We start from the raw sequence: 18,199 nt of genomic DNA on the forward strand, positions 1-18,199 counted from the left end.
CACAAAGGCCCCGCTTTTTTGGCTCACTTAGCAAAACTGTTCCCCACACTGATGATCCTCGTTCAAGGCTAATCCATGTAAATGTGCAGAACATGGATAAGCAGCCATTCATGGTGCTGGGAAAAGGAGTGTGCTCACTAGAAGAGTGCACTCCAGTGTTTAGACACAGCACCGGGAAGACAGGTCATGTTTGTTGCTCTTCTTTGTATCCCCTCAGTCGATTGACACCCTTCTGCTAGCGAGGTGCCCAGAATGAATGCAATATTCCAGATGTGAACACAAGGGCCGTAATGCTCTTTGATTCGATGCCTTGTCATATGGTATGGGCTGGCTGGTGGATTGGGTGGCATTGCATGCATGCCTTGACCCACCAAATTTTAGTCCAAGGAACACATCCCATGCTCAGGGTGGCTAGTCCCTCCTGCTGCTTGAGCCACAATTGCTACACTTTATTTTTAGCATGATGGCTTGATCAGAGCTAGCACAAGTATGTCTCCTCAAGCTGGGAATTATGCCCCCAGCTCAAAGTGTAGCCATACCCTGTGCTGGCAGAAGGAGGAAGGACTTGATGGACCCAGTGGTTCTTTCCTATTTCTACTCTTATGGAAAGTTCGATGGGATCTTTAGTATCAACACAGAGCAGAACAGTCACTGGTTTTTGAAATGTTGACAGAAAAAACCCACGCTGCAAACTGTGAGAAACTCAGCGTATAGTCTCAGAGGAACGGAGACCTGAATGGACTCTGCTCAGGTTAGAACTTGCTGATCTAGACAGTTTAAGTATTTAAAACTTGATACTTACACCATGAATTTTTATTTTTATCTACTGAAAGTCTATGGCCTGTGTTACGCAGGTGTCAGACTAGATTATCACAATGGTCCCTTCTGGCCTAGGAAGCTATGAATAAGAGGAGACATGATAAATATGCACAAAATAATGACTAGAACTGAGAAGGTAGATGAGGGCCTGCTATTCATCCTTTTTCATAATACAAGGGCAAGGAGACAGGCAATGAAAATGAAAGGCAGCAGATTTAAAACTGAGAAAAGGAAATACCTTTTTATACCATTAGCCTTTGGAACTCCCTAGCAGAAGAGAACACTGAGGCCAAGAGCTCAGCAGGACTCAAACAAAAAAATTTTCCATTATTTTATATACTTTAGACAAGACCTGAAATAGCCCCACCATCGTCTGAAATAGCCCCAGACTTTTGACCGTCAGAGTAAGTTACAAGGCACTGCATTTCTGCTGTGGAAGGTGGTTATATCTGTGTGAGGAGAGATTTGTGCTTTGTTGGAACCTGAGTTTTGCTGGCTGTGGGGATAAGCTGCTATTTAATATAATTGTTCATGTAAATCTTCATGCTTCCTCAAGAGTCTCTGTAGGGTTTGGTTAGGCACCCCTTTTATTTTTGTCTAATCCAAAGAAATAACATGGATAACAAGAACATCCAGAGTTACAATAGTTAACGATTAAAAAATGACATCAGGAGTTTGGAAGGCTTATAAACACTCATGCTTCAGGGCCTAAGCCCACCTCTCACTGATGAGGGCAAGCAGTTAGTTATCCCTCTGAGCACTGCATATTATTACATAACTGCTCCCAGCAGGATTTCTTACACCCTCCTCTGAAGCATCTGGTACAGGCCATTCTCAGAGTCAGGATGCTGGACTAACTGGACCACTGGTTTGGTATAGCATGGCAATTCCTATGATCCGATTAAGTCACCCCTTCCACTATATCCCCAGCGCCACCCTGCCCAGTTGTAGGGTATCTCACTGAGAGCACTTACTCATGCAGTCCCCTCCATACCAGCCAGCTCTGCACTCCGCACAGTAGATCCCTTTGATGTAGAAGTCATCTAGCGTTCCACCCCAGGAGCCGTTGTGGCAGGACTTGCAGTTCTCAAAAATGGTGCAGCCTGAAAGCAGAGTCACTTTGTTGAATGACATCTAGACAGTTGGTATTGGAGGGAGGGAAGGGAGAGGGAGGAAGGGAGCGGGGGAGGAATCTGTTTGTTTGCTTTTCACAATCCAAAAGAAGCTTGTGATCTTTGTGGTCCTGACTATTGTGGATCTCATCCATCCCCCACTTTGGCAAGTTCAAACTCTCGAATCTGGATCTGATCTTGGTAGCTGCCCTGTATGTCTACATCCCATCTCCCCTGCTCTACACACCCTTTAGGGCAGTGTGAGTTTGGATGTCAATTCAGCATGGCTCCATCCCTGGCTGTAAGTAAATCTAATTTGTTCTAAGCTGATTCTCCCTCTTTCTACTTTTAACTTTGCTTTCCCATTGCTTTCTGAAGAATCTGAACTCCCCAGCCTCTTTCCCACTCTCATTTAATAATGCAATGTACAAACCAGATCCAGAGGCTGAGGAAATAAAATCCCCATCCAGAAATGACCTGTGTGAAGCAAGTTATGACTTTACCTTTTGGAGAGCTTCCAGGCTTGCACAGAGAACCCTGGAAACTTTCAGCCCACAGTGTGACCAGCAATGGTGCTACATGAGGCCATATGCTGAACCCATTAGCTCACACTGGTGCAGGAGCCGCTTGCACTGGCACAGATGGATCCCTGAAGAGACTAAAAGCAATCCATGAAGTCAGGCAGCCAAAATGGGCTGCGTGCCCCATTTGGCTCTGTGCACAATGACTGGCTACACATGCTGGCATTTCAACAACCCCCCTGCATGAGAGCACAAGAGGTACAAGGGACAGTGTTACAAACCAACACACCTGGATGGATTAAACAGGAGTCACACTCATTTTCCTCATTCCTGCAGCAGGGAATGGTATAACCCACTTTTTCTTTCCCGCCCGGGCAGACACACTGGATCTGGTCATATTCACAGCACTCCCGGCACATGATATTCCATTCAGCTCCAGGACAGTTTTCATTGATCACCATGTATTCTGAAAATAGAACATAAAGTGGGGGAGAAATAATGCATAAAATGAGAGAATTACCCAGTTCACTAATTATTATTCAGTTAATAGTCAGATAATACAGGGCATGAGGTTGTCCCAGGCCTGCAACATAGCAAATGCCAACGCACGTTGTAACATGTCTGATCCTGCCAAAATGTAAATTGAGTTTCGGTGGCTAAAACACAAAGAGGCAGATTTGCATTGCCAGCCAAAGAGGTGTCCAGTCCATAATTAAGGAAATCTGTTCCTTCCGTTCTCTGTTAGTCTTCCCTGCTTCTGCATTCAGAGGGGAAAAAAACCAATTTGAAGGGACGTTTTCACTTTAAAGCTCTTTTTAAAAATCCCAGGCCTTGTTTACTACCTCATCTCCAATTTAGATTAATTATTCCAAAAGAATTCAAAATATCTGCTGGACTGTTTAATATTCCTGCCATTTTGTGTATTATTTTGCTATTCATGCAGCTTGGAGAATGGGGAGTCCAAATGGAGAGGTCAATTTCACTTCTGGCTTCTAGTCAAGTTTATTTCTTAGTTTCACTTCACTAGCACAGTGCTGCTTTCATTGCAGGAGAAAACAGTTTTTTCCATTGATTTTTTTTTTTTTTTTGAAATTTCATTTCAAGAAAACATTTCTGATTAGATAAGGATTTTTAAATCGTTTTTAATTACCTCTCCCTGCAACACTGTGAGATTTAATCTATCCTGACAGTTCCCTTTTAAGAAACCACGGCTTGAAATACCTTGGATAGTGACTGCAGACTAATACAGTAACTCTACAGATCCCATCTCCCTTCTTCCACCATACTGTCTAAACCCTACAAATTGAAATCTAATGAGCTCATGATGCTGTCAGCATGTCTCTTAACCAGTTGACAGACTTGATGGCTGTTTTCGTGGAGCCTGATAATAAGAAGTGAGAGAGCAGACTGGAGAGATGAGATGTGAAAGAAACATAATGAGACCCTCTTTTTTCCTTTTTGGCCACAGAATATCTTTCCCTTTTATTCTGAGTGATAGAATTGCTTTGTTATTGCAACAACCCAGACATTGCTATTAAGGAGCGGAACTCCCATCCATGTTATGTGGCTTCCTTTTCACACAGTTCCTTTTTGATTCAGTGTGTCTCATAATTTAATTATGAGGTCTGAGTTAACTCTCTGTAGGATTCAGTGGTAGTTCTGCCTCACTCAATTCTCCATGGCCTGATGAAGCCTGAGTCTCAGAAGCTTGCCTTTCTTCTTACTAATAGTTAGCCCAACAAAACGGGACCACCTACAGCTTCTTGATTTTTGTATTTAGCTGGAGAGCTAAATCGCTGTAAGCAAAATTCATCCCTGGTATAATTCCATAGCCCATTCCTTGCTCCGGACACACAAACTCCTGGAAACCTCACCACAGTTCAGACTCCATATTTAAAGTTGAAAGTCAGTTTGCATTCCATGCCTGATTGTTGCCTACCTTCTTCCCATCTACAACAAAAAAGCAACGCCTGGCATTTGGTGAGGTGGTGGTTTATTTGGTAATTTTCCAGTCCAATAATATATGCTTTCATTAAAATCATAATAATACTTAATTCTTATATAGCACTTTTCATCCATAGGTCGCAAAGGGCTTTACAAAAATACGTATCATTACCCCCATTTTACAAATGGGCAACTGAGGAGGTGACATGACTTTTCCTGTGGTCCCAGAGCAAAAACAGTAGCCAAGAATTAAACTCAAGTCTCCTAACTTCCAGAACAGCAGACAAACAACTGGACCACATTGGGTCCACTAAACACATAACTATACCTCTTTCTTCTACAGAGATATAGATATATGTATAGATTGTCTGTGAACTATATTTTATGCAGATTCCTAAGCAAATTGATTAGAAAGGTATAATTATCTGATTTTGCCTGTCCCTGTTCACTGCTATTCACCCTAAGCCAAGACCTTCCTCCTAATTAAAACTGCTCAACTTTTGACATTCCAATTCAACACATCTCACCATCTGCCATTAAAAAATAACAATGCAATTAGCTGTCCTAGAAAGCAGCTCATTCCTAATGAAGCTGAACCCCTGAACAAATACCCAGAAATTTGGAAGTTTTAATAAATTTTATGTAAATCGCTTCAGTTTTCCCAAATCAAGCTGGAAATCTCATTTTCTTAAAGATTTCTAGTATGTAGCGATAAATGGGATCTATATCCGTTTAGATTGTGCTGATAAATTTACCAATGCAACTGTTATAAGCCAAGTTTAAACCAATCTGAGTATCCACATACAAAGTTGTTAGTGTTTTTAACTAAAATGATATCAAATCACAGCTTTAGTTACATTGGTACAACTAGTCCAGACCCACAGGCCTGATTCTTCTCTTTTCACCCATTTGAAATGAATGGGTCTATTTGCAGAGTAAAGTAGCATAGGTAAGGGTTAGCAGACTCTGGCCCTTAAAAAATTGTAAACATCAGATTTCCTTTTCCCTGTGTCTGCTGTTTGCTCACTTCTTGCACTTAGCTGAGACACTGAAATGGGCTTTCCGTTGATTTATAGTCAATTTAATTCACTTTCAGGTTCTCATGCACTAACATGGGGCTGCAAAGTTTGGGGTCTACACCTGGTGGGGGAATTCATGGGTGTGGCATTTTTAACCATTTCCTCTGAATTTAAAAAAAAATATAATGGAATCTATTGTTCTTAGATTTTGTACAAGTTTTTTTTTTTTTTAATCTACATAAAGACTTGACAGTGTGTCTTTAATAACTCTGGAATCCAGCTTGCTTTACACAGATGTCTCCTCACCCTGTGTAATAAAAGGCGAAAGGGATATTTTGCTTGGACACTTTAAAGTGGTCATAAAAAGAGCAACTAAAGAACATTTTTGTCTTGATGAAGGCTAGATTGAGCCTTTAGAATAGCACATAGATACTCTGCCCCAGCAGGAACGAACTGTGACTCGGAGAGGCATAATTGCTCCCCTGCTGCTATCCTCTTGCTTTTGGGGGGAGTATGTCACTGCATCCCTTTTTGGGACTCAGTTTACTTCCCCACTCATCCTTCACCATTACTTTCACAATTGAGGGGAGAGGAAGGGAGAGGGGAGGTGGGATTGATTGGTGGAGTTAAATGCAATAAATTAGAAGCTGGACCATTTTGAATCATGGCTAAAATATTTGTGGGGCAGTTAGTGGCTTGACTTTGCTAATAGAGGCACCCTTCAAAGGAGCAAGTCTGACTTGTAGCCAGCAGCTGTATTTCCGGAGAGTGTGAAACATGTCCAGGCAGAGACTTGAAGTGACTCTAAAAGAGCTGGGTTGCAAACTCCCCATGCAAAATATTTATCTGAAACTTGAAAACAAGAACAAGCAAACAAACAATGGACTAATTTATAAGGTTTTAATTGTGGAAGAAAAGGCCATTAGATCCAGGCACAAACTGCACATAAGAAACCAGCTCCAGGTCATGGAAACTGTGAGCAAGAAAGAGCAATGTTATTAAAGAGTGCAAATGGCAGGGGGAAAGGTGTCAGCAAGTGGGTGGCAGTAACTGGTTGACTTAGGAGCACGTCAGTGTAGTATGGAACTTTTCACCTCTCAGTCACTCGTTTGCGTCCAGTCCCATTTGGGGGTAGTGAGCTGGGATCTGATTTTTTAAGAGATCTTCAACCTAGCCTTTGCTATTGTGGGTGCGTTTCCAGATCTATCTACCTGGACTGCAGGTTCAATAAGGTACTTATATGTGTGCATCCTTTTTATTTGCACTCGCGGTTATTAGTTAGCACGTAACACCTGTAATGTTGGGGCTATTATGGTTCATGAGGCCATTACCATCTGATGGTTGTTCAGTACCCAGCAGGAATGGAGGGATCCAGCCTGGCATCCATAGCTCACTGTGTACTAATGACCCCTTTGTGAGCCATCTCATCAGAGAGCCCAAAGACTCATGCGAGACTCTCACCCCTCAGGTGGTTAGCCCAAGCCTCCACAGGATCCACACAGCTATTTTCAGCATACTAACACAAGCCCCACTAATACAAGTCTGTCCACCAGGGCTGGAGGGCTCACTCCCACCTACAGTGTAGACATGCCTATCAAGGCTATTGCAGAGTGGGGTTCAGTTTAGTTTGTCCTGGGAACTGAATTGCTGAATAGGAGAGTCACAGTCTCTGCACTGACCCTAGGACTGGGTTGAAAATGTTGAAAATGCAGGCCTTTGTTCTTAACCTCTTTTTGCCTCTGTAAAAATGATGCTCATATTCCCACTTATACATTATATATCACATAGGGCTGGCACAGGGATGAATCTGGGCCTTTGCATTGTAGCAGCTCCATGGCTAATCGTCAGGGCCGTCAACCTTTCATTAGCACCCAATATACTCTGCAAATGAATCCACAGCAAGTCAAGTCCTGAGGAATGCTCCCTGGCTGTCAGCCTCCAACATCATTTCTCTTTCTTTCCTGCCTAGGATTCTTTTCTTCCTTGTTTCAAATAGACTTATTTCATCTTCACCTTTCCAAAAAGGCGGCTGCCCCCTTCTGCCAAGTGACCTGTTTATGCCATCCAGCATGGCGTGCGGCAGAGGAACTGAAGCAGTTTATTAATCAGATCGCCTTGACAGAAGTGTGCCTGTTTTTCCCATCACTGGGATGGTCGGGGCATATGCATGACTCACCCAGTTGCCTCCTTGCCAAACCTCAAATGCAATCCTATCCCAAACTGCAGGACCTCGGAGAACGAGGTGAGAAAGTCCCACAAGAAATTATTTTATTACTACTCGGGAAGGTTCACATCAGAGGGGTTGACAGAACTACTGTTTGCAATTCAATGGAAATGCAAGCATCCAAAGTTTAGCTTTCACTGTATCCTTCTGAAGAGCTGGAAATCTCTCCAGAGAGGGGCGCAGTCTCTCTTTGCACACTCCGCACACCCACCTCAAAATAGTTCCATGGTATTTCTTTAAATTTTTAAAAAATAAGCTTTAAAGGGTTTGCACAGACAATAAGGTCTTACTGAAATAAGGGATAGGTGGATGGCAGAGAGACTTTAAATCACCAGCTTTACTTAGAATGAGGGCTGGGAGAGCATGTAGCTCTTGGGGGCTGAGAATGGGATATAGGCCTGATTCCACTCTCGTCAAGTCTTGACACTGACTTCAGTGATAGTTGGAGTGAGCCAAAAAGCATGAGCATTTCACTGGCAACCTGGTCATAAGTCAGGGGCAACCGGACTAGTTCCAGGTTGTAGGGGGAGGAAACTGGATGGTTCTAGGGCATTGGGAGTGAGATACAAAACTTCCACATAAACTTTTCAAAAAGTATTAAGCACCTAAATCACATTGAAAATCAATGTGATTTAGGCTCCTAAGTGACAAGGGCTTGTCTACATGGAAAGTTATACAGCTTTTAGCTAAGGTGTAGTTATAGCACTAAAATTCCCCACGGACACTCTCATTCCCATATAAGAGTGTGGTTTTTTTGGTAGTACCAGTATACTATACCAGCAAAGTGCTCCGAGGATGGCTGCAGTTTATACCAACAGAGCTGTGATTTTGCTGGCATAGCTTAGTCGACACTCACCCCCCCCCCCCCCCCCCCGTCAAACAAAAAACAAACTGTACTGCTGGAGGTATAATTGCATCTATATTAGGGGCTTTTGCCAGCACAACTGTGTCGGTAAGGGATCAAATCTCATCTCACCTCTGACCAAGATAGCTATGCCAGTGGAAGATTATAGTGTAGACCTAGCTGAAGGCACTTTTGAAAATGTTACCCTGCACCCAGATCCAGGTTAGCATGGACTGGATGACAGAAGAGAATGGAAAACTGGGATACAGAGACTTTCCCTGTAGCTCAATGGCTCCATACTAGCCATGGTTTGTCAGGGACTGGATGACTCTGGGGGATTAGGAATGAGATATACAGTTTTTCATCTCTAACTAGTTAGTTCATTTAATCCTGGTTTTGAAAATACACATCCACACTTTTCTCCCAGTAACTAGAGAGAAAAGGGGGCAGTGCCCCACTTCCCATACTCTTTATACAAAAATGATACATTAATGCTGTCCAAAATTCACAAAAATAGAGAGAATCCTATGGCACGGCTGGATCCAACAGTCAGATGGTCCCCAAGAGAAAGGAAGAGTGTATAAACACATTGTTATTATTGTTTGAATTACTATGATTTTTCTAATCCTACAAGCTGCTTCTGCTTTCTCATGGCTCACTTCCTCAGCTCTAAAATCTAGATAGTGATATTTACCCTCCTCCCTAGTCTGTGCTTTGAGGTCTAGGAATGACATTTGCTAGATAACAGCTAATGCCTAGATCCTATTGAAATCATGTGGAGGTTAGGAGACAAAATATATTTGTGGATCCAGGTCTAAATTGTTAAAATAATAATAATTAATAAGAAACATTCCTGCAAATATCTTGATGCCACTTTTCAGGTAGCAACATCCTCAAATATACTGGACATAAGGCAAAGTTGTCAAGATAAAATAGTGAATTTATAAAAACCTAATCCCATGTTTTAAAAAAACTAAAACCCATATTACTAATCATAGTTTGGGCACTACCAGTCTTAATAATTAAGCATTAATGAAAAATGAAATACTTCTACAGAAATAACTTATTTTTGACTTTTTTTGTATGTTGTAATTTTTTGACCTTCCTTTATTTTTGCCAATGATAAAAGACTGGTTAACTTCACTTTTGCTTACATTCAGTTTCCTTAGCACATTGTTGCAAAATTTATGTTGCAAACACTCCAGGGGACTATGGAAATCCATTTAAAAAAACTGTTTTCATTAATATTAAACAAATCACAAGTTATTTCTATTTTAATAATGGGTTGCACCTAATCTGGAGGCCTAAATTATGTGACAGTTTTCCCTGTAAGTAACTATGTCCATAATTCTGACAATTGTGCTGTGCAAATTAAGTGTTTTATCATTAAGAGTAAGCTTGAATAGATATACTCCCTTTACATCCCTTTGGATGTTTATATAACCAATTCATGTTAGACGGGAAAAATATGACCCTTATTTTATTTTCTTCTTATTCTATGATACTCATTAACAACTGTTCTCTTGCATGGAGCAAGCTTGTGTCTGAATTTCAAGGAGCAATTTTTAAAAACTCTTCATATTAAACAACGTTCCCTAGTGTAATACCTTTGAAATGACAGGTTTCAGAGTAGCAGCCGTGTTAGTCTGTATCCGCAAAAAGAACAGGAGTACTTGTGGCTCCTTAGAGACTAACAAATTTATTTGAGCATAAGCTTTCGTGGGCTAAAACCTACTTCATCGGATGCATGCAGTGGAAAATACAGTAGGAAGATATATATATACACACAGAACATGAAACAATGGGTGTTATCATACACACTATAACAAGAGTGATCAGTTAAGGTGAGCTATTACCAGCAGGACCTAAAAGTCGCAATATTACAACAAAAAAACTTCAAAAACAGACTCCAGTGAGAGACTGCTGAATTGGAATTAATTTGCAAACTGGACACCATTAAATTAGGCTTGAATAAAGACCGGGAGTGGATGTGTCATTACACAAAGTAAAACTATTTCTCCATGTTTATTTCCCTCCCCCCATCCCCCACTGTTCCTCACACGTTGTTGTCAACTGCTGGAAATGGCCCATCTTGATTATCACTACAAAAGGTGTTTTTTTTCTCTCCTGCTGGTAATAGCTCACCTTAACTGATCACTCTCATTATAGTGTGTATTATAACACCCATTGTTTCATGTTCTCTCTTTATATATATATATCTTTCTACTGTATTTTCCACTGCATGCATCCAGTGAAGTGGGTTTTAGCCCACGAACGCTTATGCTCAAATAAATTTGTTAGTCTCTAAGGTGCCACAAGTACCTTTGAAATGAGTTTTTCTCATTTAAAAAAAAATAGCACTGACAGAGGTGAAACCCAACAAGTGGTGATACGTTTTCTTTCCCTTTCAGGTCTGTGCTCATTGGATTTAGATTTGCTTTATTTTTTAATTCCATTGTACTTTCATTCTTGATAATATTGCAATCAGTCTCTGGTCCCCATCCTGTAGGTGTTGTGAGCTGAACTGACATTAAAGTCTGTGAGAGCTCTGAGCACACGCAGCAGCTATGTAATTCATCAGCTGTAAACAAAGATAGAATCCTGGCTCCACGGAAGTGAATAGCAAAACTCTCCCGCTGCCTGTAACAGGCCCAGGATTTCAGTCATTGTCTAGTGGTCTGAGCACAAGCCTGGGAGTCAGGACCAATAGCATTCTCATCCCAACCCTAAAACTAATTCTTATTGATCTTGGATATGTCACTGAAGCCATCCTGGGACCCTGGGTATGTACTCAAGTGCCTAGCTCCTGATGCTCCACTCTAGATCAAAGCTAGCTTGGGTATGTTTGTGTGTGTTCCAGTCATACTTCTGAATGCAATGTCAACATAAACACAGATCACTAATTTTGGATGCCTTGTATTTTGGGTGCCCCATCTGAGATATCTAGGGACCTGATTTTAAAGGCGCTGCATATCTGCAGCTCCAGTGGATTTCAGCCGTAGTAGTTGGTGATCGGCACCTCTGAAAATCAAGCCCCTTCAAAGTATCTCAAGTTGGGCAGTCAGAAAGTGAGGCTACCAAAATCACGAATCACTGCCGAAAGTGAAGGCCTTTGTTCTACGCTCTTTTTTTGCCTCAGTTTCCACATTGTACAAACGATGCTCGTAATACGCAACTTCCTACAGATGTTGTGAGGATGAAGGCAATAATGTCAACTTTAAAAATCATACTCCTCTCTGAAATGTTTGTACTTACAATTCTTGCCAACAACTAAGATTGTTGAAAGATGAGAGGGGAAAATATTTTCCTGTTCTATTCGGTTTGTTTACTTTGTGCATTGGACAGCAACTTTGTGAGGACTCAGAGTCATTGTTTCCCCTGTTTGTATGTTTTCCCTGCTCTTTGTGTTGCATTTCACACAGTAATGACGGTGGGAAGAAAGGAAAACAGAGGGAAAGTGCTTGTATATAAACCACAAAAACTGGCGGGTGAATTCAGGGACAAGTGCTGACACTGACACTGCTTTTAATTCTTTTTTAGGCATTACTTAGATTCCTGGTTCACACTGTCCCCTTAATTAGTGAATATTTATAAAGACAAAAAGTGCCATAAGTGTTATTAAATGATATTTTTATCATTGTTTAAGCACTGAAGCTATTTTTAGTTCCAGATGCAGAAGTATATTTGAAGTGGACTAAACTACCCACACAAAATACTTTCCATTTAAGTACTGTATTTTTTAAAGTACTGAATAAATTATTTAGTGTAAATACAACTGCCTGCTGCTGGATCAGGTCTGATCAGCTGTGTTTTATAAGCCCTACACCAGTGATTCTCAACCTGTTTACCATTGTGGGATGCATATGCAGCTCTCTGTGTTATATGGGCCTCATCCACACAATATATAAACTACCTGTATGTCCCTGAAGATGTCACATGGGCCAAACGGCCCATAGGCCGTGGGTTGAGAACCACTGCTCTACACTGACAACAGGCAATGGAGACTCTACTGTAGTTCAAGGAGTGGGGCCTGTTTTGATGCAAGAGGCTCTGAGTACTATCTTTCCAACTGCAATGAGGTATTGAGTGGCCCAGATGTGCAGCAAAGTGACAACTGTGAAGTTCCTGGATGGCTGCAGAATTGTTATTGTGTATTAAATACCGATACCAAGCACCAATTATACCCTTTATAAACACAGGAACTTTGCTTCTTAGCAAGAATACAACAACAAAAACTTCCCATAAGCTTTTCCTCCGTAGAAAGGAAAAGAAAGATTGTTAGTGGGGGAACAAATGTCTTTTCAGGTCTTTGTCCTGTCATAAACAGGAATTTCAATATGGTTTTGAAGTTTGTCTCTCTGTATGAATGGCCTTGCCTGACCCATCCTAAAAAACAACTCTGAAAATACCTCCATGTAACTAAAAACAAGGCCAAGTAAAAGACTAGCAAAAGTGAGGCTGTTAGAAAAAGTCTGAGAGTAGCTTCCTATGTGCCGGGGCTGGAAGCTGGCCATCTAGGTGGTATGATGGCAGGAACAGCACATAACAAGAATATTTCTAGGTTTTTCTGGTGCTTGATCTTCATTGCTGACGTGACACCACATGAGTAGTCAGCAGAACTTCCAGCACAGTCTTCCTACACAAGAAAGCCAATGTTGTACCAGTTCTAATCCCAACATGGCAACACCAGCCATACAAATCCTCCTTGTACAATAAATACTGCAGTGTTCTACAGGCTACCTCATCCCAGCAAGTATTTCTACTGCCATTCTGGGGCCTCTAATTACAGGCAGCCATGACAGGCACTAGGGGGTTCATATTTGCCCCTGTGGCAGCTCTCTGTGCCTTGCTGCCCACATTTCAACAGCACCTTTTTTCCCCAAAGGCAATTTTTATCACACCCACCATTGCCCCATATTGAGAACTTTCTCCCTTCCTCATTGCCTTATACTGAGCCCACCCAAATTCCCTCTTCCCCTTCAGGGCAGGCTGGTTGGGTCACTGGCCAGAATGCTATGCTACAGGTACAGACCACAGCAAACCTTGTTCAGATTCTGACCCATCTCAAGCACCTTCCTCTTCAACTCACATCCTCCCCTCGCCCTGGAAACCTCAAACCCCACCTTATCAGTGCAGGTTTTTGACCAGTCAGGCCAAAATACAGGCCCTAAACCAGAATGAGCAGGATGCCTTCAGCCTCTAAAGCACTCTGGGCCAGTCTGCCCCAACCCTGCCCCCCTCTCAGCTTCCCCTGTGTAGTTTTGTATCGGATGGTATTATTATCTTGCTATAGTTAGTTTGCTATCATGAATTTGTTTGAGACGGGCCTGTGATTGGGTAAAACAACCAGGAAAGGGTTAAGGGCTACCTGTCTGTCACATGAGCTAGCAAGGGATTTAAGTAAAAGGTGTAGCTTCCTTCCACCACTGAGAGGAAAGGCTAAAGGCCTCTGAGGACTACAGGCCAGGCTGGGCAGGGGAATTGCTTTGTTTGGTGTTACTTCTGAGTTTTTGTGTTTGATCAAGGAACTGTGCTGAGATGCAAGGGCCTGAAATGGACTTCGGCAGGACACTGTTTCTTTCCTGAGCTGGAGGGAGAGCCCACCAGCACACACAGAGCCCAAGCCCACAAAACTCAGATCTTTATTAGGATACTGAGCTGAACTTTCCCAAAGTATGGAGGGTGTTGGTGCATTCCATTCTACAGAGAAGGGCAAGTCCCAAAGGTCAAATCCATCTCCAAACAGCCCCAACATCTGAGGGTATTTGGAGAAAGGATTTTGGACTGAACTAGTCTCTAGTCTTTATTATGAATTCTTGTCCATCACCCTGAGCACCTCAGCAGGTTTGCTTACAAATAATGTTCCTTGCAATTACACCCAGAGATATCAGGAAAATCCATGAGGCTCCCATCCCAGAGTTTCCGCTGAATTGTTTCCATGGGGATGTGGGATTTACCCCACCCTACACAATGGATTTGGGGTTCTCTCCCTAAACTAGAGCTTCTATATTGCTTCTATGGCCCCTGACCCCATCTCCCTCTAATATATCCATATGGCAAGACTCCCCTGGTGGCTGCTGCCCCTGGAAACTCGGAATGTTGGGGTTCCATCTCACATAGGAGACAGCACCCAAAGTAATAGTGACACTGACAGAATTAAGGTGGGGGTCCTCATGAGTTTGGTGGATGGACAATGTACAGGGCACTGATGAGCTGGCAGGGGATCCTGCAAGCCTCTTGTTACCCGATCTGGCTCTTGGGGTCCTATAAAAGATAATCCCAGCTTTCATTTAGAATGAAAGTCTCTAGCCCTTTGTCCTTGTGAAGAGTCTAAAAATGCATTCAATCTGAGCGACTGGGTCACCTCAGTTTATGTATCTGGATGTATCTTGAATGCATTTGAGGTCCACTTCTGCAGCAAGAGACTAGGGGACCTCGACATATGCACACCCTTTTTAGGAAATATGAATCAGCTATGCTTCAGGTTTATTCCCAAAACCAACTCCCTAATTTTCCCCCACTCCTGTACCCAAATCCCCACAAGCCCTGTACAGCAGGGTGTGATAATCATGGACAGAAATTGGTTACTTCCGTGGGGAGGTGGCAAACCATTGTTTCTGAACCTGTCCCAAAATGTGAAGGCTGCTCTGCTCTTTAAAATGGTCCATCTTTCCTGAGTGACCCTGCTGTATGGGGAACTCCCTTCTTGGATCCCCCACCAATTCCTCTAGGTGTATGTGGGGGAAGCACCACATAGTCCCTGCACTCTTCCCTACCACCAGCCATAGCAGTGAAAGAGGAGGAGCAGGAGAGGAGATAGGGCCAAGGTGCTGCTGCATTGAGAGGGACTCCTACAACCACTGTAGCTCACCTCTTGCCATGCTGGTGTCTACCTTCCCAGCATCTGAAGAATTAGTACCAGAAGGGAAGCTGGAGGTCCATTCCTCCAATCACCAGCCAAGGAAAACCCATTCCACCACCATCATCAGCCTGGGAAAGACCTGCTCCTCCTCCCACTTCTGAGGCCTTCAACAGTCAGGAGAGACCTGCCCACTTCCAGTTCCAAAAAGGCACTCATCCACCACTGACGACCCAGCCCAACACCTGAAATAGAACAACCCACTAGAACAACCACCCCATAACTAGAGACTGCGGGATTATTCTTTTGCCACCAGCAGAGGTTGTGGGATGGATGGACCCACCTGCCATCACTGCTGCTAGGGTAAGGAACAGCTACTGGGTAAGGCAGCCGCATCAGGTAGAGAGGAGAGTGAAGCATGATAAGTTGTGGGCTGAGGGTTAGAGACAAAGGGCTAATGCATTTGGGAGGGAAAGCAAAGGAAAGAATTAATGGGTTTTGTGGAATGGGAGGCAGAGTATTTTACACAGGCAATGTTCACTTGTATCACTGAGTCCAAACCTTTTGGAGGGAGCCCCTTGTTAACATTTTGGAAGCACATGACCTTCATAGAAAATGCCCATCCTCCACCCAGGGCCTACCTACCACAGGACCTGGGAGACAAGAATAAAGCTGCGACAGAGGGAAGCCACTCTGTTTATGTCCCCTCTCCCCACCGAGACTGGGGAGGACCCTGAGCCATTATCATGAATACTGTGTTATTTATAGCTGTTGAAGGCTGCATTGTCTGGGTCACTGGAGTGTTTACTTGATATTTACCGTCATTATTTTTTAAAGAGATACTTACCTTACTGGGAATTCTGATATCACGGGTCTCTCGCAACTGAAATGTGAGCAGTGTTTCTCTAACTTTTTGATACCAGGGACAAGCATACTGCCTTCCTAAACTATGTCAAGGATCTCTCAGGGACCGGCACTGGTCCACAGATTGGTCGTTGAGAAACACTGATTTAGAGGCACCTTATCTCTGAGTCCTCTGCTGGTTTCTAACGAGTTACACTCCTCACAGAGCAGCACGAAGAGCTGACATTAGGAGCCAATGTTTATAAGTAGCTAGAGCCGCATTCACGTGTAAACAATGCACATTCTTAGGAATAATCATAGTAAATGTGTGCTTCTATCGAAATGCTCATTGTTAACCTTATCAAGAGGGAACTGAGTATGCTGGTTCAGCAGAAAGTGGCATAAGAATTTGCTATAAAAAGATCATTCAGCTTTAACAAGGTTTCCCCTTTGAAACACTAATATTGGCAGAACTAAAGCTCAGGTCGGAAACAATGTGTGGCTTTTGTTTTCCTTCTTTCCCTCTTGTTTTTTGTTTTCTTTTTCCCCTTGGTGTTGGAGCTGGAGAGGAAAGTCTCTCTGTTGCCAAGACAAACAAATTACACTTTACAAATCGTAGACTTAAATGCCCCTTTTATCATTATTTCCTTAGCGCGGTGTGTTAAAAAAATAAAGCAATAAGTAGGTGAAGTGATTGCAGCCCCTTCTCTTGATGGCCATTGGCCAATAAATCCAGCCAGTTGTTTCCCTTTTAAGTCTGTTAAATGTCTCGGGAAATTATCCTGGATGTTTCTCCCTGGTGCCAGCAAAAAATAAATAAATAAATCAGCCCCTTCTATTATTAACATCCCTTCAGATCTCTCCACTTCTCAGGACAGCAGCAAGAAATCAAAGCCCCCTGACCACAATAAAGGGAAGGGAAACATTCAGCCATGCATAGAATGCACTCGCTTACTTACAGTACCTCTTGGCAAGCAGGAGATGAAAAGGAGCTGGAGGAGTGTGAGTCCTATGTGAGTCCAGGGGGCTAGCTCCATGCTGCCCAGGCCAATGCAACGGAGTGACTGCTCAGGGAGAGGGATAGCAAGCGAGCTGCTTTTACTGGGACCTCACCAAGTCCAGGCTGCGAGGCATCTCGGATTTCAGACCTCTGCTCACTCCCATCATCACCAGAGGGGAACTACCTTCAAGAGACTTCTCAGGCATCCAGAAGCACGACGTCACCCCAAACCTCTCCACTGCTGCATTAACCCTTTCTGGGCTCCAGCAGGCAACCCACTTAATGGAGGCTATATGTTGGGGGGGAGATCAATAAAGGGGAATAATGCTTACATTTAGACAGCATTTTTCATCTTCAAAGGGAAGAAATTATAAAGGAAAAAAATAATTTTTGTATGTCTTACCAGCTAGTGTAAATGATCAGAAGGTGCCTGTATCCCCAGTAGGAGATGCTCAGTGCAAGGTCCCTTTAATTGTGCAGGAGGTTGTGTGCTGGTGGAATGATGCACGTTAGTGAAAGGCTGGGCATGCTCTGTGCATGGGGAGAGCACTCCTACCATCCCCACTAGTGGCTAGGAATCCTCACCATGTGAAATGTGCTGCTCGAGGATGCCTCTGTCATAACGTATCCTGAAGAAGAGTTCTGTGTAGGCTTGAAAGTTTGTCTCTTTCACCAGCAGAACCTGGTCCAGTAAAAGATATTGGACCCATGTACCTTGTCTCTCCAACATCCTGAGACCAAGATGGCTACAACACCACCACTATAACACACATTTTTATGCAGGGATCAAATAATGAATAAGGTTATATAAAGATTTGTTCCACTATGGCTATAAAATGCAAAGTGCAAAAGGAATGGCTCGGAATAACCTACCCTAGGGATGGCTGACAAACTCTTTTGACAGAATAGTTTTCTACTGGAAAATGTAGTTTTGTTGAAATCTAAATATTTCAAGGGAACACGTCAATTTCAACTTCATTTTCAAGGGAAGAAAGTCAAAACAATTCATTCTGA

At 42.8% G+C, this 18,199-nt stretch overlaps 1 protein-coding gene across 4 annotated transcripts in view; it reads right to left on the bottom strand.

Moving 5' to 3' along the window:
• Positions 1–17,407, bottom strand: part of PAMR1 (peptidase domain containing associated with muscle regeneration 1) — a 67,925-nt gene extending 50,518 nt beyond the window's left edge. The window contains exons 1-3 of one of the 4 annotated variants that reach the window (XM_027817659.3): positions 17,150–17,407; positions 2,742–2,918; positions 1,794–1,922 (exon numbers count right to left, since the gene is read on the bottom strand). In XM_027817659.3, the coding sequence (XP_027673460.1) occupies positions 1,794–1,922; positions 2,742–2,918; positions 17,150–17,222 (379 nt within the window). In that variant the 5' untranslated portion in view covers positions 17,223–17,407. Of the gene's footprint in view, positions 1–1,793; positions 1,923–2,741; positions 2,919–17,144 lie in introns of all 4 variants that reach the window. The other 3 variants (XM_043549481.1, XM_007055242.4, XM_043549480.1) reach the window with 3 other exon arrangements.
• Positions 17,408–18,199: the final 792 nt, after the last annotated feature.

This window comes from Chelonia mydas, chromosome 6 (assembly GCF_015237465.2).
Source record: "Chelonia mydas isolate rCheMyd1 chromosome 6, rCheMyd1.pri.v2, whole genome shotgun sequence".
NCBI classification, from domain to species: domain Eukaryota; kingdom Metazoa; phylum Chordata; order Testudines; family Cheloniidae; genus Chelonia; species Chelonia mydas.